We start from the raw sequence: 24521 nt of genomic DNA, 5'->3' as shown, positions 1-24521 counted from the left end.
AAAAAATATGAATCATACCAATATTTTGATGCCTCATCTTCTGACTTCTGCTCGCAGAAATGTCATACAAATTTTGCGTTGTAAACATGGTTTTTTTTTTCGATTAGTGATCGTAGTCATTTTAGATTTTGGTTGAGAAAAAATACCATTATTTACCCAAACTATTTCATGGTTTGTTTCTATTGGTACCTTGTGTTATTAGCATGTTGTGCTTAGATTTGATGTTGTCTTAAACACACATGACTCAGGAAAAAGTAAAAAAATTGAGTTAAATGTCAAAGAAACATTAATTTATAGTTGTTGCAGCTGGAAACAATAAGTGAAGAACTATTGACTGAATCTTTTTTCCGAATGAAAATTTCAAGTGATATTAAAAGGATCCGTGGTAGCGTAATGCTTATAAAAAGGCTTTGAATCATTGAAAAAAAAATTCCAATTCTGAATTTTTATTAAATTTTAATTACTTTCTCTGACATTTAATTTTGTTATTAATGTGGTTTTTAATAACATATATAGCGTGCCCTATAAGTCTAATTCTGCATTTATTTCATCAACTGTTTATTGTAGAGGTATGGTTCTAATTTTAAAAAAATGCTCAAAATGTGTTGAAAAATCATTGATTTATGATGAACGTTTGATCATATAAAAGCTGAATTAGGACTTACAGGACTTACCCTATATAAGCTGAGTTCATTTTCTTATCTGTAGTTGAATAACCCATTCATTATTTTAAACACAGGGTGGTTATAATTAACTGGCTCTACTAAGATCTATGTAGAGCCTATTCTCTCTCTCTGATTATCATTTTTCATTGAAATTTGGTAAATTATATGCGGAGAATGAAACTTCAATAAAAAATAGTACTTTAAATTCTGACCACCAGGTGAAGAAGTGGCTCATAAGAAACAAGAAGCACAACTTAGAAACATTAAAAAAAAATTTATCACAGTGTTTGTTAAATGTGCATTACATTTATGTTACTCACATGTTGAAATCATTTTATAGCATGTTTGACAGTACACAGAGTTTTTCTTGAGGAATTGGAGCAACACATGTGTTATATTTTCTTTCAATTCAGGCAGAGTCTGTATGCTTCCTGCATAGACAGGATCTTTCAGGAATCCCTTCAACCAGAAGTCCCAGGGACTCAAGTCCAGAGAATGAGGAAGCCAGACATTTGGGAAATTTCTGAAAATGTCCGAAACATATATCTTCAATATGAGCACAAAGCAATGCCTTCACTTTTCAGACAATATAGGGTTTTGCACGTCTTGCATGAAGACAATAGTCTCTAATTATTTTTATTGTTGTAAAGCATGAATGACTTGCTTCTGCAGAAGTTTGCAGAAAGGGGCATATATCATGGGACACTTTTTAGGGCTTTAAGGAGAACATGCTGCTGAAGACTCACATTTGAGTATGTGATTGATAGAAATGGAATGCATATTGTAAAAATGCTGTGATTAAAGGATGTTTCATGTTTCCAATTTGTGTTTCATATTGTTTGTGTGCAACTTTTTCTTTCTAAATGAAATTCAAGCTTTTATTTTGTGTGTGTGCGTGTGCGTGCGTGCGTCATGACAGTTTTTAAAAACGTTATATATATATATTACATGTTTCTCTTCCCTGTGGCCCATATAACATAGAGGCCATAGTGATCCCACTTACAACGTTTTTAAAAACTGTCATGACAAAACATTGTGAACTAGAAATTGCTTCAAACAGCATATCTTGATGGATATTATCAGCATAGGAAAGAAAGTTGTGATAATGAAAATAAGTGTACTAAGTGGAAAAATGCTCTAAGTTGAAACATCATAAGTGGGATCCACTCTATACCAAGTTTCAACAGAATACATCAACCAGAATGAGCTCTACATGTGTCTAAGTATATATATAGGTACAGTTTAATATAATTACTTTGTGTTTATCAAACATCTCACAACATTTTCTCATCTGCAAATTTAGCATCAGAAAGGTGAGATAGCTGGGTTTCAGTCTGAAAATCCAATCAAATTTGTTTTGGACATGGGTATTGAAAAGTTGAAAAAGGATTATACTTTTGTGTTTACAAGTAAGTTTTAAAGCTGAAGCTTATTATAATTACTGTATTTTAACATGTATAAGGAACCCAAGCTGCGGTTGGGTTCCAAGAACACCAAAATTGGGTCCCAAAAATTTTAGGCGTTTCTCATACATGAATAGTACAGGGCGATTCAAAAATAATCATCAGATTTCAAAGTAATATAGTTTAAAAAATATTGCAGATAGCAAGATGGACAATAGCTCATAAGCAGCAGAGACATTTCAAGTTTTTTTCCTTTACTTATAAGTATTTTGTGTGTCCTTTCGTTACACAGCACACATATACACGGTAGTCCAATTCATCCCTGATACAGCATGTCAGTATTGATGTTTGTAAAAACAGTGGTAATTTGGTTCTTGAGCTCACTCTGGCTGTGGAGGCACGTACACAGTGTCTTTAATGAAACTCCAAAAAGTGTCACAAACAGTAAAATATTAGGGGACCTTGAAGCAGTGTTTCTCAAAGTGTGCATTGCGGCAAGCTAGAGATATAGATGTATGTGTGCCTATTTATGCTTTAAGATGATTTTTTATATGGGGGGGGGGAATATCTATTAAACTATTCTGGAGAGCCGTAGATGAACACGATAAGGTAAGGGAGCCGCAATTGACAAAAGTTGTAAAACCACTGCCTTAGAGGCTCGTATGAGGGGATGACAACTGTACTCCATATTTTCATCAGTGTGCTCATTGCACTGAAACAAGCGATGAAGATGTTGCATATCCGAAAACACAAAATTCTTCTGGAATATTCATTGTGTGGAAATAAAAATTTAGCCTTTTTGCTTCTTCATATCGTGTTTACTATTAAACAATTAAACAATCAAATTTATATGTTTCAAGTTATATATTTTTAAAACCCAATGATTATTTTTGAATCACCTATATATATTAACCCATTACTTAATTCCTTGCAATTTACAATGTGAGAGACTCTGATTATGATGTAGTTGATTGTTGTGATGTATCCTCTTGGAGTAGTGAAAAAATTTACTGGTTTCTACAATGAATAAAAAAATATCTTTTTACATGCTAAAATAAAAAAAAAAAGTCTTTTTTATATCATGAAATAAAAAATATCTTTTGCGATAACTTTTTTCCAAATTTCAAGCCCAAAAAATCAGAGGGTTTCTTATACACGAGGATTATATTTTAATCTAGTCATCACTGCCGCATCCATAACAGTGATGTCCTAAAAGTCTCTACTGCTCAAATTTCATGCAGATTAATAAGGACTTGACACTGGTTCATTGTTTCTCCATCCATACATCACCTTTGATAAGTTCTCAGGATGGCAGTAAATAAAGAGCAATGAAAACACCAAGCAATTGTTTTCTGTGAAGCACGTATGAATGTGCCAGGCCATCACAATTTTTAGTTCATCTAAGTCTGTTAAATCAGTTGTTTTATTCAGGGAACAACTAAAAATGTACTTAGAGAAAGCTGGTTTTCTTGATAATTTTGCATGAAAAAACTTGGAGAAAAAGACTGTGTGTGGGGAGGAGGTAAAACCCTATACCATGGGCCCCAGCACTACCATTAAACCACACATGCACCTCGTCCATATTCCTCTGCAGAACCTCTAACGAATTGGTGCATGCTGGAATGTGTGTGTACGTATAGTGAAACCTGAGATGAAGTTTGTTTCTGTGTAATGCTTGTCATGTATAGTGCTGCCATCTGCCACCAGTTTTTCTAACCATGAGTGAAGTGTAATGATTGATTAATTTATCGTTATAGGCCTGTTGCTCTCTGTGGCGAGACTTTTTAATGGGGAGATTGGCTCGCATTTGCGCCTGGAAGTTGGGAACCACAGGAAACCAACTTCAGTCTACCACCACTGTGGTGACGGTGGGGTTCGAACCTGAATCCTCGCGATGTGAGTCCGTCACTATGATCACTCGGCCACCATAGCGGCACATAACATAACAATGCGCTAGGGTCCCTACACCCCTGCCAAAATAAAAGTTAATTTCAATAATGGTTTTCATGCAGGTCCCTCATGGCACCAAAAGCACTCCAGGCTGTGTACTACCATTATACCATTAAGATAGCCCTGCCATTGTAAGTTTTTGCTTGTTCTTGTACATACAGTGAATATCCTATATAATGATAATTGCTCTCTGGTCGCGATGCATTTTTTGTCATGCTAATATATTTCCTTTATAATGATAAACTTCCCCAGTTTTGTCTACTATCATTATATAAGCTTTTCATTGTACTCTCTTTCTCAGGAAGACAGGCACGTTGTCCCTATAATTAAGAATCTACTATTATTTAACTATACATGTACCTGATAAACATTCCTCTGGGGCATTTCTAACAAATTGGTACATGCTGGAATGTATGTTCTGAATATATGTGTGGCCCTATTTTATGTTGTCAGAGAGTTGGTCAAAGTATTTATGTTGTCAGAGTTATGCTTGTTCTTGTAATGCTACCATCTGTCTTACATATTTTGAAATGACAATGGTAAGAGGCTGACAAGGCATTTGCTGGAGGGCCTAGGAATCAACCTTACGGTTTTTTGTGGCATTTGATACTTTTCAAATTTACTTTATTGATGTAGGGTGCCTGCTAGATGGCCTAGTGGGGAAGGGGGCTTCAAGGCAGTGGTGTACAAAGAATCTGCCTTTTCGAGACAGATGCCTTCGTGCAAGATAGCATCCAAAGTTATTTTCTTTCAACAGGGTTTTGTGACTTTACCATCATGGGGAAGTCCCAGAAAAGTCACTGAAGTCCCGAAAAAAGTCACAAAATTTGAGTGAATGTCACAGATTTAGATATTTTTTCCTAAAATCTAGGCTTTGGAGAAGCTGTGGCATTCAATATTTCTTTCTTCTCTCTCTGGTTCTATTCATTCTTTTTTTTACCCCCAAGGGCTGGATGGGTAAGTAGCAACAGAAAAGAACAATGCCAATATGTAGCCACCCTACATTATGGGTGGGGCAAAAATGCTATTTAGACTGGATGAACAAAAAAAAACCTACCTTTCTTTGCTTGCCCAGACCTTTCAACATCTGTAATATTACCGCAAAGCAGTGTTCTCAGGATCACATGATAATTCTTAGAGGAAAGCGGGACTGAAATAGACCACAGCAGTAAGGAGTCCTGTTGGGAACAATATTAGTTTTCCATAGAAAGGACATGATCTTCCCCCCACATCATGGAGCAGGGCTGTTAGATGTTTGGGTCCGCAAGCTTTTCACTGAGAGGGGCCGCTGTAGTAAATTTATATCATATGAAAAACAGTGATGGTAATTGTCCCAGGCATTAGGGATGCAGACCTGTCAGCCCCATCATTGTGGGGGACATGTGAAAGGGCACCAATTTTTTTTCTCAATGAAAGAATTTTTTTTTAATTATCATCCATTTTTTTATTTTGATAGCGTAAATCTTTACAGACTAGCTATAGCGATCGAAGAAATCGTACAGCATACACATGCAACAGAACGAGAGAGTTTGAGAAAAGACAGACATAGGACTCGTTCGCCATTAACTGTGTTGCGACATAACTTTTAAGCTGAATTTAAAGGACTACCACAGTGCTTCCAAAAGTGTGTATCAAGGCTTCTGGAGCGTCGTGGCGAACGCAAAATATGGATTTGTGCGCACAAAACCTATGCTTTAAAATGGTTCTTTTATATGGTAAAAATCTGCCAAACTTCTTGATAAGCTGCTGATGAACCATGAATTAAGCAAGGGAGGCAGATCACAAAAGAGAACCATTGGAATACGGTAAAAAGCTTGCAATGTAGACCAGAGGTCTTTAACCTTATTCCAGTTACGAGAACTGCCTGTACACATCATCAAAAGAAGAGCAATCTTACATCATGTTTGACATAAGAATGTATGAAATCTGGATGATTTTAATAATTGAATGCAATTTGCACAAGGTGTTTAAATGAAATGTGGATCAAGTGCTCGCGAGCACCAAATTGGACACGAGCATCGAGCACTCTGAGTGCTTCGGGAGCACCATGTGTGTTCACGAGTAACAGAGTGAAGATGCCTGATCTAGACGGACACCTAAGTATGATGATAGAGCAAATAACAAGAGCATCTAATATTGGACTTTGTAAAATTTGAATAGGGAAAAGAAATATGTGAAATCTGTCCTTCGAAAGGGCCCTTGCTTGGTTTAGTGCAGTGTTCCTCAACCTCCGGGCCCTGGCATCCGCCAAAGTGGGCCGTGAGTGGTTTATTGCTTCATTTTTACCCATTTATTTCCCATCAATGTTGTGTATGCCCAGGCTTTCCAATCAAGAAAAAGAAATCAACCGTGCCGCAGGATTCCAAAGGCTGAGAAACGCTGGTCTAGTGGCCCCACATCGTGCAGTAGGGCCCCCTAAGCTGAGATCTTTGGCGGGCTTAGGCCAAATTTTTCACGGGCCCTATATAGTGCATTTATAGTGTGAAGAAACAAAAATGAGAATTATCTCATTTAGAGTCCCCAGGCGGATCAGCCATCTACTGTGCTTCCCTCCGAATTGGAAATTCGACTGAACTATGTTTGTACCCTTAAACGATGGTTTCGACTCTTGTATAAAAGAAACATTTCTTTGAATTTTTTATTTTACCTGCGCCAATATGTTTTTCCTGCACGCATTAATGCAATCAGTAAAGAAATGGGTTAATTCATGCACATTCTATCAAGTCGCAGTTTTCTTCTGATGCACTTCCCTGTCTGGCGATGAACGTTGATTCCGACGGCAAACTGCCAATTTCAAAAGTGACGTTAATCGTTGAACCAACTGAACAAACTGCTCAATCAATTACACCTTGCTCCATTCAACATCGTTCCGGTCTTTTGCTCTGTTTTGAGCCCACTATTGCTATGTGTTGCAGAGCAACATGGCTGTTGTGCACACGGCTTCATATAGCTTTTAATAGTGTGTTCAGTAGTTTTGCATTTATAGGGCGCATCGGATTAGAAAAAATTATTGGCGTATGCAGAAGAGCAAAAGGTGGCCATCAGGGGCGTAGCCAGAAATTTTGTTCGGGGGGGGGGGACCAAAGTGACAGAACAATGGATTTGGCCATCTTTTTCTCTTTTTTCGGTCATTTTCTCACATTTCAGGGGGGGGACCAGACCCCCAAGTCCCCCCCCCCCTGGCTACGCCCTTGGTGGACATTAGATCCCCCACCTTGTTAGGGAAACAACCTGTATCCACTTATGCTTTTGGGGAGGGTGGTGAAGCTTATGTGGCAGGTCCAGTTTCTATGGGGCGTTGTATTTAAATCAACATTAAAAGTTTTTAAACATCTGGAACAAAATTAAGGGTTTTTTTGTTTTTTTTTTTTTTGTTAATTTACCTGTGTTCCCCCTTTCATTAAGACCCTCTATTTTATTAACCCAAACCCCCCTAAATGGTTGCTACTCACAGTTTGGGAACAACTGATGTAAGAAAACAGTCCAGCATGGATCATTTTGTTGAATGCAGGGCTCCCACTCGTCCTAAGATGGATTTATCCACTAACTGAAGATGGATTAATATCACTGATCATTGCACATGCTCCTGGTAAACATTGTTCTGAGTTAATTCTAACAAAGGATGGACACACAAAACTCACATTTTTTCCCTCTTTTTCTTATTCTTAGGCTTTACCAACATATACACTGAACATTTACGTGGTTTTTGACCTTTGTTACTTCCAGTGACAGATAGACCATGGCCATTTTTCACTGCAAGGTTTATGTGATATAAAAGGCTGAACAAATTGTGTCTAACGTACCTTCGGATTAATGTGAAGATGTTAATCATGGATTAGGCAATGAAGATAATTAAAAATTTTAATTGTTCAGTCAGTCTGCCATATAGTTTTGAGCTTTTGAGCATAGTTTCCCAGACATTTTTGCTCATCGCCTCTCTGCTCAGAAGTTTATATTTTCATCGCCCCCTACCCCTTCCTTCTCTTATATTTTGTCAGTAAGTATTGCTGTATCAGGGAAATGGCATAGAAAAATTGGTATAGTATTGACCACATTGGGAAACACCAGTTTTGAGTATACAAAATTTTGAGCAAAACAACTGCTGTGAGCCAAAAATCAATTTCCTTTGCCAATATTAGAACAGAATGATCTGGAAGATAATTATGCATGTAAAGACCTAAGGTGGGTGAAAAAAGGGTAAAGACCTGTCAGGTAAATGTTTTTTACCTGATAGAGCAAAAAATTGAAATTTGCTTGTAATGAGAAATCTGTTATAACAACAATTTTCCCCATGATTGTGTGTGTGAGCTGTTATTATTGCTGACTTAGTCAGCAAACAAGATCATTAGAGCGAATATTAATCCATTCCGTGAAAACATTTGTATAAAAGCAATATTGCATTATAACTAGTAAATCATGGTTTTTACCTTTCAAATTGTAATTTTATTTCATAAAATTGTAATGACAACTCCCTCTAGCCAAACCAAATGCAATGATTAACACACATTGTTGTGATTTGTAATGATTTTTATTATGTGAAGAACTCGAGATTTACTCATTTATTCCATCAATTTGTAATGGCACAATCAGATATAGAATAAAATTGGAATTTAATTAGTAAAAAATGATGGAAAAACTTGCCGAGTAATAACAATCACACACAGAGACAGAACTAATTATTTAACATGTTAATAAAATTTGGATTTCAATATCATTTTCCTACCACACAGTTTTTATGTTGATTGCTTATGTAAAAAAATTACAAATTTCTGTTTAGGTGGTCCATTATACCTTATCCCATCATCATCTATGAAAGAAGTGTTGATAAAATTTCAATCAGGTGATATTGATATAAAACTACAGTGGCTTCAGAAATTTCATACGATGTTGGAGCTTCTTATAATTGGCAGATCTGCTTTGCACCTTCCTCTGATGGAACTTCGTAAATTAATGAGGTAAACTTTTTTTGTAGAATTTTTAGTTCAGAGAATATGGTTTCCCCCCCCCCCAAACATATAAATGTTTTGCTTGATTGAAGCATAGACAGAGCTGAAAACAATGTAAATAATTGGCAGTTCTGTGTGGCATGATATTTTAGTAACAATGCAGAAAGTTATTCTAGGATGTGTTTGCCAAGTAGGAAAGACTTATATTGATATAGTTAGGATGCAATGAATTCAAGGCCAACTGCTTTGGTTGGCAAGGTTTGTTGACAGTGTACTTTGCTGGCAGTTGAACTCTGCTGTCGAAATGGTTGTTAGTCAGTGCCACAGTCAAAGCTGAACGTTACTGTGATATTATTAATTTAATTAGAAACTTACTCTAAAGAGCCATTGTAAACTACTAATGGGATATTCACGGATATGATTTTTCATCAAAAGAAAAAATCATCGCTGTAGTAGTAGTAAAAGGGGGGATGGGGGTGACTGTTTATTTATAAATAATGCACCATAATTTCAGTAAATAAGCCACACCCAGAAAATACATACAGTAGACTCTTGCTAATCCGGCACATATTAGCCCAGGGTATGCCGGATTAGTGGTAGTTAGTTGAAAAAGCCCATTTAAATAGTATAAACTTTTGCACACAGACACGCAGTGGCATTTTTTCTTCTATGTTCAAAGAAAGCCTGCCTGATTACTGGAAAAGGTGGGCTAACACATGGCCGGGTTATCAAGAGTCTACTGCAGTGTTTCCCAAAGTGGACGATGAAGTGATCTAGGGAGAGCAATAGACGCTATGGATGTAGCATTAGCTGCCAAGTCTCCTGAATTTTCCTCGAGGATCCCATATTTCTACTCTATCTCCTGGACTCCCAAAAAATTCTTTCATCTCCTGAATTTTGCCCGTGATTGCAAAAAGTCTCTACATTTAGAAAAATTATTCCCCAAGAATTTACCCAGAAAAAAAAACTCCTGCTTCATGTGCATTGTGTAAATTGTCACCATTTTGTCAAATCACAAAAAAAAAAAAAAAAATCATTTTTGGGAGAGGACACAAAATTCGCCAATCAGCAAGCGTCAATCCGGCCTTTCGAAATCCAAAATTGGCACGATCACGTGTATCTACTTTATCCATATGACACATTTTGGGCCTGACAGAGATTTTTTGGTTTGCGAGATTTGAAATTTTTGGGAGGTAATTTTTAGCCCAAGGACTTTAACCTACTGGTTGGCGATGGGTTGCACAGTGTCATGGTTTTTGCAATGGAAAAATATCATTAAAATTTCCCTTTTACTAATGAAAAATCCATAAAATGTTTTAAAAGATACCTTTTACATTTATTTTTGTACAGAATTCGGATGCACACAAAAACCTCCTGAATTCTCATTCTCCAAAGATGGCAGCTATGACATAGAATTCTATGCTGTTTACTTGAGTTGGGGAGAGATGACGAGAAAAAAATTTTGAAGAAGGAAGCGATAGAATAAAAAGTTTGGGAACCGTTGGTCTACTGCATATATAAATACCATGGTGTTCTACAGGGTTTAAGCTAGATAAAAAATTCCTTTAGCAAAAAAGTGAAAATGGGGGGAAAAGCTTTAGCAAAATGCTACAATGCTAATGATTTATGGTTGGATGTCTTCTCGTTTCGTACCTCCTGTACGCATTTTTGCGAAAGTGGCTACTACTTCTTTCGCGTTCTAAGATTTTCTTTCACATTTTGCAAAGAATGCTATTGTAGCTTAAACCCTGGTGTTCTATAACTTTTCTCCAGGTAAATCTTCATTCTTCATTAAAAGGTCAATCTTCAAGACGATATTGAAAAATCACTAAAGTAGAAATGATGAACTAATTTAGAATGATCTGTCAGGAATTATGCTTGAAAAATTTATTAATGTACCTAAGATAAACTTGCTATGCTATCAGAAACAAATTAAAGATTTTTGTCCAAAGGTTTTATAGATTTTACCATTGAGCTGATTATTTGAAAATTAGGCTTTGTCGGTTATGAAAAAACAATTCTCTCCTGCATTACTGCTGCTTTGTCTTTGGAAAAAACTTTGAGTTTTTTTTTTTGTTCGGCTATGCCAATAATATAAAAAAAGTTGTCCTCTCCACTTGTTAATTCAATTTATATGAAAAACTGACTATATGTAGAGATTCTGATTTTGATTTTTCGGAAAGAAAAATTCATATCTGCCGCCATGGAAACACGAACTACAATATCTCATATGCCAGATGAGCGCTCTGCCACCAACATATGAAGACAGAATATTTCTTCCTTGGAGAATGTATATGCTGAACAGAACTATTCTTTGATGTAAAGTGAATGTGACATATATGCTGCCAGGTAATAGAGTGGTTAGTGCTAGTCCTCAAATGCACAGGTTGTTGACTGTAACACTCATATTTTTTCTCGAAGTGGGCTCTTCCAAGTTTTGACTGCTTTCTTTCTATGCAGAGACAGGCTTAAGTATTTTGCAGCCCAGTAGGAGAACAGCTTTGTGGCCCTCTAAAATAATTTTTCCCAATCCTCCAGTGCCTTCAGCACACTGGCATACGCCAGGTTTGCATTAGCACCAGAGAACGACTATCAAACCATGTACTTACGTATAGTTTTTTATATTATATTTATGGTAAAAAAAATTCACTTGCCAATAAATTTGGGCCTATCGCTCAACGAGTAAAATTGTAAGTGTGTCCCTGGCCAATTGAAGGTTCAGAGCCACTACTTTATAATCACTGCAAGATGTGGGGGCCATGTCTATAATATCTGTACTCAGCGCACCACAATGGAGGGTTGTTGTCAGAGGTTTATCTACCCCAGAGCTGCAACTAAATACTCTTTCAGCTGGGGCAAGCATGCATTTTGCCCCCCCCCCCCCAGTGTAGTTTTAAATACATTGTTAAAGTAAGAATTCTGCACTCATTCTGATCCAGCACCCGGGGCATCAAACCCACGTGCACTCTTGGCTGAATGCAAGGCTTATTTCTTGCACCAACCTAGCACATAAGCTGGTGCTAGGTTGAAGGAAAGAAAAAGCATCCTAAGCACATAAGCTGGTGCTTATGTGCCAGGGCCCTCAAATTTTCAAGGCTACGAAACTGGCTGTCTTTTGCATTACAGGCAGAGGTCCTTCTCCATTCCTCTGCCTCACAGAACATTTTATATAAGGAGCCCCTAAAATTTCATATTTGCCCAGAGCATGAACTCAAGGCAATGGCTGGGAGGGGGTTCTGTCAAAACTCTTGCCTTGTGGGTTCCCTGTCTTCGACATAATTTTGAGCTATCGCTTGTTGAGAAGCCATTTAATCAAAGCATTTTTATTCTGTTTTGCAGTCCCTAAAATTTAGCGGCCAGGTGCTGCCGCACCCTTCACACCTGCCTAAGTCTGGCACTGCTCATATGGGACTTGAACCTCTCTTTCCGGTTCCCCCCTCTGATGAGAGCTTTCATCTTCCCTGTCACTCACAAAAGCCTCCAAAACGTAATCCCTATATGGGCCATCTTTGGCCGTTAAAAGGCAATCTCAATTCTAGCATCTACGTCAGCTAACACCAACAAATATCCTAGACAGATCACATGGATCTCTTGAAAAAAAAATTTATAACTTAAAAAGATATATAACATATTCATTATATATCTCTTTTTTTTACTATTTACACAGACATTACTTGAGGCAGGGCCATAACTGGGCTGGGACATCTGGGGCCTGAGCCAAATGGAGACCCTCACAAAAAATGTACAATTATTTCACAAGTTTTTCCTTTTTTAAGGGGCAGCTCATAAGAAAATGTCTTCTCCGGGACCCCAAGAAGGTATGCTACGGCCCTGACTTGAAGTTCACACAGTTAGTGCTTAATTTTATCAACATGTTTTTTTAAAAACTAGTTCTTGGGTTTCAAATATTATCACTTTCCTTTGATCGTCTTTACGATTTACAAACTTTCAGTTTTGCCAAACTAATTGTTTGTCTAAGACTGTTTGAATTTGCAAAAACAAGTATATACTGTAATAATGAAAAATGATTGTCATGTATCAAAAGCATAGCTGCATATATGCCATTTTTAATTAAAAATTTTCTTTGCAAAACTTGTCCAGATCCATATTTTTGCTCTTTTTTTTCCAGATCCATTTTCCTTTACTACAATTCTGTACCTAAAGTTGAACCCTCACATGTTTTCCAGATTGCTGTTCCCTTGTCTGCTGTCAAGACAGTGCTAGACAAGTAAAGTATCAAAAACATTTTTCAAGATACGAAAATGGAAAATGCTTTTCATTTATGTTTTAATTTAATTTTGTAGAACAGAGTAATGTTTTCAAGATTTTTTTTTTTTGGGTGGGGGGAGGTTGAGAAGAGTGAAATACTTGCTTCCAGTGAACTTTCTCAGTATTATTGATGAACAAAATAAATTTTGCATGTAATTTTTATCTCAGATAAATAGTGATTACGTCAAATTCATGAGCTATAGATGACAAAATGAAATCAGATGATTGAGTCTGGAAAATGAGGTAGATGAATGGGACCTGTTGAACTACAATGCAAGCTATAGTTATATTTATTTATGAAAAATATCATCTGCCAGAAAATTTAGCAGACAATCTGGACAATGGAGTCATTTACAGTGAAAACCACTTTGCATTATTTTTAATAGTAAGAAAAGTTAAGTCTCTAAATGTCACATCAGACATGCCATTGTAGCGATACTATTGTATAACAACCAATAGTCCAGCAGATGGCGTTAGTCATCCATGATTGTCGCTGTGAATGCTGCGAGTGTATACTTATATATGTATATGTGTACTACGAACAGAGATAGTCGAGACTTCGGAATGTCCGGACGTGTACATACTCGACTGCGATGTAAATAGTAAAGTTTAACCCTTAGTAATTTTAATAGTTACAAATTTATATAATAAAGTATATTAAGTCAACATGTACAATATAGTGAATCCTTACACTATACCATGAAAGAAGCTCAGAAACAGGTTCACTGAAGCTGATGCCAGTTTATGTTGCAGCAATTCCTCAGCGAGAGTTGATTTCCAATATTGAACAGGTGGTAAAACCAGGATATATGCCATAACCTAGAACTCAAATATCAATCAAAAATATGAGGTGAACAATCTTACACAAAAAATTCTCCAAAAAAAATGGCAAAGCAAATGGCTACCTGCTACTGCAATTATCATACAAGAATTAAGTACTGCAATACTGTAGCTTGCTAACCAACTGTGTTCAACAAACTTCAGGAGCAACAACTATAACATCAGGCTTACATATACTTTTTTTTTCATTGTGACAAAACCATACCCCACTATCTCCCTCTAAAATTTTTTGCCAAATCAAGAGATATTTATAGCAAGAAATTTGTTGGTGCAAATGCAGCAGGGGTGGAAACTCTGCTCCAAAATCAACATCCTGCACCATCGCACCATCTTGCTCCAACAGTGTATTTTCATATTTTACTGCTCCAAATATTCACCAATTCTGTCTCAGTGTGTACAAAAGTTTGGAAAAGGATGGGGGAAAAAAAATTTGTTCCCGCATGTGTGTGCCACGAAGCAATTCTTTCTGAGAGAGTGTATTTTATTTCTCCAAATACTTCAGCACAACTTCCCCTCCTACCATCGTTGTGCTATCTCCTGACCTTGAAAAGTAGAGATGTCTGTTGGGAAAATAGTTTGACTACTGCAAAGTACAGTACTGTATTGGAAAAGACTTGTAGTACATGTGTGCTTTGCATGCTTTGCAAGCACTAAAAAGATATTTTTTCCATTCGATCAAAAATTTTCAATTAAAAAATATTTAATTTTTATTTATCCTTCCTTTACCCCAAAACAGTTTTTTTTTTTTTTTTTTGCCACAAACATGTCAAACCAATAATCCATCCGGTCTCTCCTTGAAAAGTTGCCAGAAGTCTAGAAAAACTTACAAAACTGCAGATATAAAGGTACAGGTTTTTTGTTTTTTTAATCATTTTCAGATTTTCCCATTAAGTTTCTACCCTCTAGTTTTTCCCTGAAAATCGGCTTGGGACAACCACAACCCCTTATTTAAATTATTGCCCTTCCCCCCCCCCCCCCCCCCATCAGGCTTTCCATTGCGAAACCCAGATAATATCTGTGATGGTGCAACTGAAGATGGTCTTTCAACTTTAAAGGGCAGATGCGAATCAGTTTCCGTTTGCAAAAAAAGCAAAGAAAAATTCGCCACTGCGAACAGCAGAAATTACTATGGTAGATCGCCATTGCATGAAATCCCAATGTTCGTGGAAAAACTTTTTCATTTCACTAGTAAAAGAGCTAGTCCACCAAATTATGAATGCCAATTTTGCAACTTTGCCAAATAACGAGTGTTAAATCACCAATGTTGCCAAATTTGTTTTTCTGAAATTTTCTCTTATTTTTTAACAATTTCTTTCTGAGTATAACAAGAAGCCAGCAGAGGAATCATGCCCATGAAATTGAAAAAAAATCAATTGTTTATATTCATCAGTTTCTCACTTCCGATTTAGAACATAAGTGATAGCCCTTCCTGAGCACATAAACACTGCCTAATTTAGAGAATAACATTTAAGGTTTTATAATTCATTTTTACTCATTCACTCAATGGTGCAGCTCAAGGGCTATCCTCTGCACGGGCCAGGTACTACTCTGAGTGGCTCTGAATCTGAAGTGAATAAAGAAAATAATTGTCAGAAAGTGTGAAAAAAAAATTGTCCATAAAGTTCTATTTACAATGTAATTATTCTATAATATAATTCTAACAACAAAATGTAGGATATATCGATATATTGAGAATAAGAAACATTTCCACAGCATTTCCAGGGCTTTTCAAGGTGCAGCTTGACATCTGCACACTTCCCAGTAGTGGTTGGCTAAATACAGCTTTCTGTGGTTTTTAAATTTCAAATCTGATATTCCTTTGAAAAAAAAAAGGTTGCCGTGGCAATCAGCAGACCTATAACACAAATATACACCGTGTTACATATACACGCATCATGATTTGGAAGATAGGTCACGCCAAATACTACTATACACAAATGTATTAAAATATCAAAAATTAAGAATTTGCTATTCAATAAATTACTAATTTAAGGAAGAAAAAAATTGAAAACTTATTATAGAACATTTTTAGCCTATTTAAAACTGCTGCTGTTCTAGACAAGAAATAATTCCCTCAGCAGGCAAAAAGTGAGAGTCATGTTAACCAGTGAAGTGGTTACGACGGCGTTTGCCGTCGCTGCCATACGTAATGCTGTTGCCTACGACGGCATTCACCGACGGGCAGACTTTTTTCGGTCTTTCTCACCAGTCAAGTGGTTAAGACGTCATTTGCCGTCGCTGCCATATGTAATGGTGTTGCCTACGACGGCATTTGCAGACACGCAGACTTTTCTGTCTTTTTCACATAGATATGACGAAATAATTTGTCATACATGTGCTGCCATATCTGTACAGCCATCCTTCTACTTTATTATCTCATCACTAGATGGAGTTAACAATTATATTTCAAGGTCTGAGATTATTATTACTATTATGTTTGTCATGTTTTGCAAAGCTGCATCCCCATCGCTTTTTTTTTTTTTCGATTTTTGATTCCCTTGCGAAGATGCATCTGTTTTATTACTCATATATCTTTTAGCAAAGGTTCAACTACTATGGTTCCACATAAATCCATCAACAGCATTTCTTTTAGTCACAGAACATTATGACCCCCTTCCCCACTTTTGGGGTGTCATATAACATCTCGACACATTCGAGCTATAAAAAAACATGCTTTAGAAAAAATATTTTAATATTTCAAACTTCCAAGAAAATGAAAAAAAAAAGGGAAAAAGCACGCGCATCTTCAAAAAAAGTGCGCATTTCGAGTAACGCTCGGAGAAATTAATTGGACAGTTGACTGGTTAAATAGACTGGTGTGAAAAGTTCAAGCAAATATGGCTGCTTTTTTAAGAAATTTTGTGGGGGGGTTTTTTTTCACTTGTTATCAATCTCAAATATTGTTGCTTTAATTCATTGAATTTTTTCCTTGAATTCATTTTGTTGCTCCAATTTGTACATCCTTGATCTAAAACTTAATTTTTTCTGCTCTGAAAACTGCTTCAAATCCTATATTTTACTGCTCCAAAAATTGCTTCAAAATTAACTTTATCTCTTCCCATGCCTGACGCAGCTATTGGTGGGCTGGGTGTCATTTCGAACATTCCCCCTATGAGTTAAAGAGCTCCAGAATTCTTTTAGTGAGTTGATTGGAAAAAATACATATGTGCATTGATGCTACTAAGGTTGTGAATTCTTTTAAGAAAATTTTAAATTTCACTAAATGCATCTACAAAACTGAAAATATGAGACAACACAGATAAGCTGTATTTGGAGAAGTACCAGCAAGTGTTTTATATGAATACATCTATTTTGTATTCACACTGTACTTCATTCAATCATATTGAAGTTTAAAAAAAGAAATCTGCAATTTGCTATTCTTCTCACAGAGCACCAAGAAATCTTTGATGAAGGATTTGGTGCTTTGCAAAGCACAGTTCGGAAACTACTCACTAAGACCAAATATATATCTTTCTTCCAAACCATATAGCATACAGGAAATGCATGAAGAAAAAAGTTGATGCATTGGAGCTGCAGGTATTTTATTAAAAAAGTAACAAAATAAAAACTCAATTCTACTGAATTGTGTGCATTATTTGCTTTAATTACTGCATTATTTACTTCGCTTGCATTGTTGGTTCGCTTTTATTTTAATATAATTTTGTTTTGTTTTCCCAATGTCTTTTAATAGTTGCAGTCCAGTGATAAGACAAGCAATATTTAAGACAACTGATGCAAACTACCAAAAACACACAATAGTACAAATAAGCAAAGTACCTGAAGCATGTGAGATGAATGGAAGTAAGCATCTTTTGATCTTTTGTAATGCTTGGCTTTAAGCAATACAGGTAATTTCTAACAGGGTTGTTTGGTTTAAACCTTGGTTTTTTTCAAAAAATCAAATAAAAGTGGCCTAAATATCATTTCTTTCCTTGAAAAATATCATATTGGTTCATTATTAGCCAAAATTTTTAGAAGACACCAACGAATAAGGCAAATATCTATCGTAAAAAGCAAAAGTCTATCGTAAGCCTTTCGCAGTCTCATTACTACCTCATTTCAGATCTTGCCATCTCATGCAACAGAAACTTTCGGCTTTTTGCACCTATGTAGCGAGAGCATTTAGCATCTGTTCAGATCAGAACACTTTAGACCATGAACTTGAAACCATCAGAGCAATTGCGATAGACAGGGGGTTCAACACCAAGATGGTTGACGAATTAAGTAGAAAATTCTTGAAACCGGCACGAGGAACCACTCTAGAAAATATTACAGAGAGACCACTCAGAGAAAGTGTAGTCATACCCTACGATCCAATACTCTCACTGAAGATCAAACCGATTCTTAAAAAGTTTAATCTAACAACCATAGATGTGCCCACTAAAAACTTTGGTTTCATGCCCTCTAAAGATGCTATACCGCAGAATAAACAATGGGGCATTTATTACATTCCATGTGGTGATTGCTCTCTTGGTTATATAGGACAGACAAGGAGACCCATAAAAGCAAGATTAAATGAACACGCTCTCTGTGTTAAGAATCAGGAATGTGAAAAATCGACCATCGCCGCTCACTGTTGGCAAGAAGGCCACAAATTCAAATTTCAAGAAGCGAGAGTTTTTCACAAAGTCAAGTCCACAGTTGATCTAGATTTCTATGAAGGCACATATATTCGGGCCTTCAAAAATATGCTAGTGAACGATAATAAATCTACACCCCCGATCGCAACACCATGGCTTAAATTCATTTCGAGAGGGAATTACAAGAAAATTCGAATGGACCTATCGGATAGCACTATTCCGCAAAAGTCCAATCAGGGCGCTGCATTAATATCTCACACAGGCTCACAGCTTCATTCTGACCACGACATTTGAAGTGAACAGACATACTTCTTCCGCTGAGCAACCGAGCGTGAAGATTTGGTATTCAACCCAAATGGGAAACTCGGTCAGCGAAACTAGTGGTTAAATTTTTCCTCTGAAGACGGCACCCATTGGTGTTGAAATGCATTAGGACTTTTATTATTTTTTGTGTATTTGCCTTATTCATTGGTGTCTTCTAAATATTCTTGGGCAAAGTGGATCAACTCTTCTATTAGCCAAAATGTTTCATTTTTACCACATTTTATATCCTTGTGGTACATTCTGATGGTATATCTTTAAATAACATAAGATTAAAGTGGGTTTTTTTTCAAAAAGTCTCATAAAAGTGGCCAGAATATATATATATTTTTCATATGAAGTATGTTAGTTATTTAAAGTTATATACTAAAGCCAAAATTTCTCATTCTTACAACATTTTCTAACCTTTGGCTATATTCTGATGCTCTATCTTTAGCAAATTCATGAATAAGGATTGCATCACACATCTAAATGTAGTGGTGTATTATCTGAAAGGTTTCTTTTTCCCTTCGCAAAGAAGCAGCAACAGTAGTGACACCATCATGCTAGGGGCAGGTGGTCCTATAATCCAATAAAGACACCAGCTGTCCTTAAAGGACAAAGACTAGTGTACTAGTAGTTACATTACCTCATATACATTTTCATTTTCTTTCCCATAAAAAATAGCATATCTCCTCTCCCAGTCTTAATATTCAATAGTTGTTTTTTTTTTGTGCTTTCACTGTTAAGCCCAGTTAATCAAGGTTCTACTGTATAGTAGTAACAGATTTATGAAAAATAATCAGCTATATACAGGGTGATTATAATTTGAAGTTTGATTCCAAAACTATTCAATAAGAACTACTGGTTAGAATGACTTGAAAATTTGCATTGATATTCCTGAAGCAATGGAAGTTTCTTTCGCAAAAGGAAAAAAAGTGCAAGTAGATGATGCTGTACTTGGCCAGCAGTATAATCTATTTTGGGAAACCACATCATTTCGGCACTTCCACAGCATCAGTGTGTGGATAGAACTTCTATCAAGATGCACATTTAATACCAGCAAAGCAGCTGCCGAAGACCCATTTTGACAGGATGCGCCTTAACCCTTGAAACTTCTGGCTGTGGGGGTAGCTCAAAATGTTATAAACAGTGATCAGATTGCAAACTTTGGTGAATTGCAATCTCCAGCACATCCCCTATATGTTAGAAGTTCCTCAGGAATATTAACATGGGGGCACGTTTGGTTTAATAAAGCTGAATTGCAAGCACATCCACATCATGATTATGGCATACTCTGATCTGTTGTTGAACAAGAATTTTTGTGCTTTCAACCTCATAGCCAGAACACGCGATGGACAACATATTTAACATTTCTTAAGTAAGTTGTAGTTATTTGTTCAATTACTTTGTTTTTTGTGATGTTTCCATGAATTATGAAATCGTGCAATGCTATAATTAAGTTATCTTTTTGCCATGGCTGGCTACTGTTTCCATTCTGCGAGCAAATTTCCCACATGTTGGATGATGTCATTAATTTTACATTTTTAAGTATTTTTTTCTCCTTACCAAATACAATTGCATTTTTTCAGGAATATTCATGTAAATTTTCAAATCATTCTGACAATTGTTCTTGTTTTTCGGTGTTTTGAAATCAGAACCTTAGTTATAATCACCCTGTACATCGTAAATCATTGCTAATTAATCTACATTATTTATGTTTCATTAAATACATTATATTCACCTAATTTTTATTAGTTTTCGCAAAATAGTTTCCTAATTAAGTATACTGAAAGTAACTGGAGAAAAACCTTTATATACTATTATATGATTAATAATAACATTAAAAGAACTTTCAAACACACAGTAATCCATAGAGTTAAGAAAAAAATAATTAAATATCAAAATTTGGTTTTTGTTAAAATGTAAGAAATATTTATTGATTAATTAATATGGGAATAGTGTTAATTACATTAATAAACATTTTATTTTAATTAATTATTAAAAGTTTGAATGATTTTTCAGAAATTTTATTGTTTTTAATGTTAATACTATTTTTAAAAAAACCTTTTTTTACCAACCCTGATTTCTAAGCATTTTTTTCAAATTACAAAAGTACTAATGATAATTTAGAATTAACAAAAATAAGTAATGATATCCAAATCAGCAGTTCTCAACCGTTGCTCTGTGTGAACTCCCGGGGGCTCCACAGCCACTTGAGGAAAATAGTAAAAAAAACAGTAAATTAAAAAAAAAAAAAAATTTGCATAATAAAAATAAGTCAGTAACTTTGATGAATAAATAAAAAATAGGCCTACGGGGCTCCCCTATAGAAATTATATACTGGAAAGGGCTCTGTGGGTCAAAAAAGATTGAGAACCACTGATCCAAATCATACTTAAATATCTACTATTGTGAAAAATCATAAAGTCATAGCTTTCTTTTTCTTTTGTGATTTAAGCTGTTCGGCTTGTCCTGCCAAATTCATTTGCTCAATTTTATCCCTAGGTATGTATGCAAGTTTCTACAAATATTCAGGCTTTGAGGGGGAAGCCCTACAGAAAAGCTTTAGTGAACAGAATTATTTTCTTTCTTTGGACAAGGGTGTCTGCCAGCATGGAGAAGTCATAAAATTAGAAATAATTGTTGATTTTTACAAGTTGATGTTTTTTTATAGAGCCCGAAAGTTCAGACAAAATGCCTTATATATCTTTTTTTGCCTATTTTCAAACTTTTTTTAGTAAAAATGCAGTGAAATTTTTGTGTCATAAATGCCTATTTTAATACAAATACAACGTCACAACAGGCAAATTGCCCAACGAGTTGGCTGACTTAAGAACATCATGGATCCCCGAGCCATTTTTTGGAGGCCCTACCTACTACTGCTACACCACACATGCACCCCCCCCCCCTCAGCGGAACCCACAACGAATCGGTACATGCGGGAATGTGCGTGTACGTGTAGTGAAACCTGACGTGAAGTTTTTTGTTTCTCTGTAATGCTTGTTATGTGTAGTGCTGCCATCTGCCACCAGTTTTTCTAATTATGAGTGAATGATTTATCGTTGTAGGACTGTTGCTCTCTGTGGCGAGACTTTTTAATGGGGAGATCGGCTCGCATTTGCGCCTTGAAGTTGGGAACCACAGAAAACCAACTTCAGCCGACCACCACTGTGGGGTTCGAACCCGGATCCTCGCATCGCGAGTCTGTCACTATAACATAATATGTTTATTAGTGAATTTCAGAGGCCATAATCTTTAAAACTTGGATATTTTGACCATCGAGAACTTCAAATGAATTACTTTTTTTTAAATTTTCCAGTCTGGGAGGCACAATGATGATAATGTCATTTCATATATACACACATAGGCGTGCGCAGAATTTTCTCAAGGGGGTTTCAATTTTTTTCTTCTGGGTAGGGTTACGTTTTTTCCTGCAAAATAACACTATAATCTTGGCTTGAGGGGGGTTAGAACCCCCCCCCCCTTTGCGTACGCCAGTGTATACACATATACATTAGATGAATCGACTCCCTCTCCAACACTGGGGGGGGGGTGGTAATTTTCCCTCGTATCTCCACTCGTGGAAAGCTCCCCCACTTAAAGCCCTATTTTGATACAACCAAGTGATCTGCGAGATTGGTGTTGCCATGCATTAACTTTGCTTTGACCAGATGGCATTAGACGTGGATGAATTTGTTTCACATGAATGCCGCCGGTGTCCGAAAAGCTAAGGAAAATCAGAAATTTTTGTTTCTCCACATGCTTCCCATAATATGTCTTGCGGTGTGGACCGATGATTGTCCCAAGAGGTCATTGGTTGACGTTATGGCTCACACAAGGCGGGGTAGGAGTAGACGGCTCTGTGGCCCATGTTTTTTTTTTTGCACCATAAATTTACTGCAAACAGCCATGGCTATCTATTAAACATACATATTCAGTTTTAGATTAAATCAACTACTATTACTTAACCGTACATGCACCTCGTACACATTCCTCTTCGAAATTTCTAACTAAATCTAATTAAATTGACTAGAGTTGTTTTCAGGAGTGTGTAACAGATGCAGCCACACAGGGCCCAGCGCTTGAAGGAGTCTCGCATATATGGTAATATAAAAAGTCAAATTTTTTTACAAAAATACAACAAGATGGCCATGTTTTTCAACTATAGATATGATGACTATTTGAAATAGTACAACAAATAAACCAGAATTATTTGTAACTCGAGGGAGCCCCACAGATCATTTTCTCTACCAGCTTAGTGTCTGGTAATGGTGGCCTTGAAATTGGCATAAGCCTGAAGATCTACTAGCATTTTATTTTGGGCTTGAAATCAATCTTGTTTTGATAATAATGCAGTCATTATAAACTATAATTAAAACAATGGACGGATTGAGTGGAACCAATTTTTTAAGCTAGTTTTTTTGGACACTTAATATCTTTGTTTTTTGTTATTTTTTCTTCCTTCCAAAAATAATAGCCTTTTTATTTTAGGCATTTTCAGTGCCTTTTTGCCTGCCTATTTAAACCATTTTTAGTGCCTAAACTTCCGGGCTCTATTTATTTGCAATCAAGTTTCCTGGGAATCAACTGGAAATTGGTCAGCAGATGTACAAAGAGTTAGTTAACATGCATTCTATCTTTAAAAAGTTAAGTTTCTTCACGGCAATGTAGAAAAGTGTTTTTTGACATCTCCAGCTATTTTCTCTGTGTTCAGTTATGTAGAAGTAATAGTTTTGTTTTCATTTGATTTTCTTACAAAAACTACAGAACTTCATTAATGTTTTCTCAAAACTGTGTTGTGCTGTACAAGGGCCATTGAACCACTTTCAATATAGGAATATCAGGGTGTCTACCAACACGGGAAAGTCATGAAGTCCCAGAAAAGTCACGGAATGAGAAAAAGGTCACGGAAGTCCCGAAAAAAGTCACAAAATTTGAGTGAAGGTCACAAAGGGTTTTTTTGATTCTCCAGAGATTTTTTTCCCTAAAATATAGGCTTTGGAGAAGCTGTGGCATTCAATATTACTTTTCTTCTCTCTCGGGTTTTATTCATTCTTTTTTTTGCCTGGAAGGATGAGTAGCAACAAAGAAGAACAATGCCAATATGTAGCCACCCTACATTATGGGTGGGGCAAAAATGCTATTTAGACTGGATGAACAAAAAAAAACCTACCTTTCTTTGCTTGTCCAGACCTTTCAACATCTGTAATATTACCCCAAAGCAGTGTTCTCAGGATCACATGATAATTCTTAGAGGAGGGGCGGGACTGTAATAGACCACAGCAGTAAGGAGTCCTGTTGGGAACAATATTAGTTTTCCATAGAAGGGACATGATCTTCCCTCCCCCCACATCGTGGAGCAGGACTGTTAGATGTTTGGGTCCGCAAGCTTTTCACTGAGAGGGGCCGCTGTAGTAAATTTCTTTAATATGAAAAACAGTGATGGTGATTGTCCCGGGCATTAGGGCTGCAGACCTGTCAGCCCCATCATTCTGGGGGACAGGTGAAAGGGCACCAACTTTTTTTCTTAGTGAAAGACTTTTTTTTTAATTATCATCCATTTTT

General features: G+C 36.3%; 1 protein-coding gene and 1 long non-coding RNA gene across 9 annotated transcripts in view; one reads left to right on the top strand and one right to left on the bottom strand.

The window, feature by feature from the left end:
• The window catches only part of LOC149080164 (protein zwilch homolog), an 87848-nt gene that overhangs the window by 61010 nt on the left and 2317 nt on the right, over nucleotides 1-24521 (top strand). For 3 of the 7 annotated variants that reach the window (XM_089239195.1, XM_089239198.1, XM_089239196.1), the window contains 5 exons: nucleotides 1969-2074; nucleotides 8796-8973; nucleotides 13094-13192; nucleotides 17765-17874; nucleotides 21462-22080. In XM_089239195.1, the coding sequence (XP_089095321.1) occupies nucleotides 1969-2074; nucleotides 8796-8973; nucleotides 13094-13192; nucleotides 17765-17874; nucleotides 21462-21694 (726 nt within the window). In that variant the 3' untranslated portion in view covers nucleotides 21695-22080. Of the gene's footprint in view, nucleotides 1-1968; nucleotides 2075-8795; nucleotides 8974-13093; nucleotides 13193-17764; nucleotides 17875-21461; nucleotides 22081-22989; nucleotides 24520-24521 lie in introns of those variants that run through there. The other 4 variants (XM_089239199.1, XM_089239201.1, XM_089239200.1 and 1 more) reach the window with 3 other exon arrangements.
• The window catches only part of LOC149080163 (uncharacterized), a 34562-nt gene continuing 10965 nt past the window's right edge, over nucleotides 925-24521 (bottom strand). Inside the window, exons 2-3 of one of the 2 annotated variants that reach the window (XR_016193539.1) lie at nucleotides 13932-14058; nucleotides 925-1188 (exon numbers count right to left, since the gene is read on the bottom strand). This is a non-coding gene — a long non-coding RNA (uncharacterized LOC149080163). Of the gene's footprint in view, nucleotides 1189-13060; nucleotides 13185-13931; nucleotides 14059-24521 lie in introns of those variants that run through there. The other variant, XR_016193538.1, reaches the window with a different exon arrangement.

The sequence above is a fragment of the Pholcus phalangioides genome, unplaced genomic scaffold (genome assembly GCF_987345545.1).
Source record: "Pholcus phalangioides strain wild (caught in Gottingen) unplaced genomic scaffold, Ppha-v1.0 ptg000011l_1, whole genome shotgun sequence".
NCBI lineage: Eukaryota > Metazoa > Arthropoda > Arachnida > Araneae > Pholcidae > Pholcus > Pholcus phalangioides.
The sequence above is the reverse complement of the archived record's forward strand: the minus strand, read 5'-3'. Positions and strand labels throughout refer to the sequence as shown.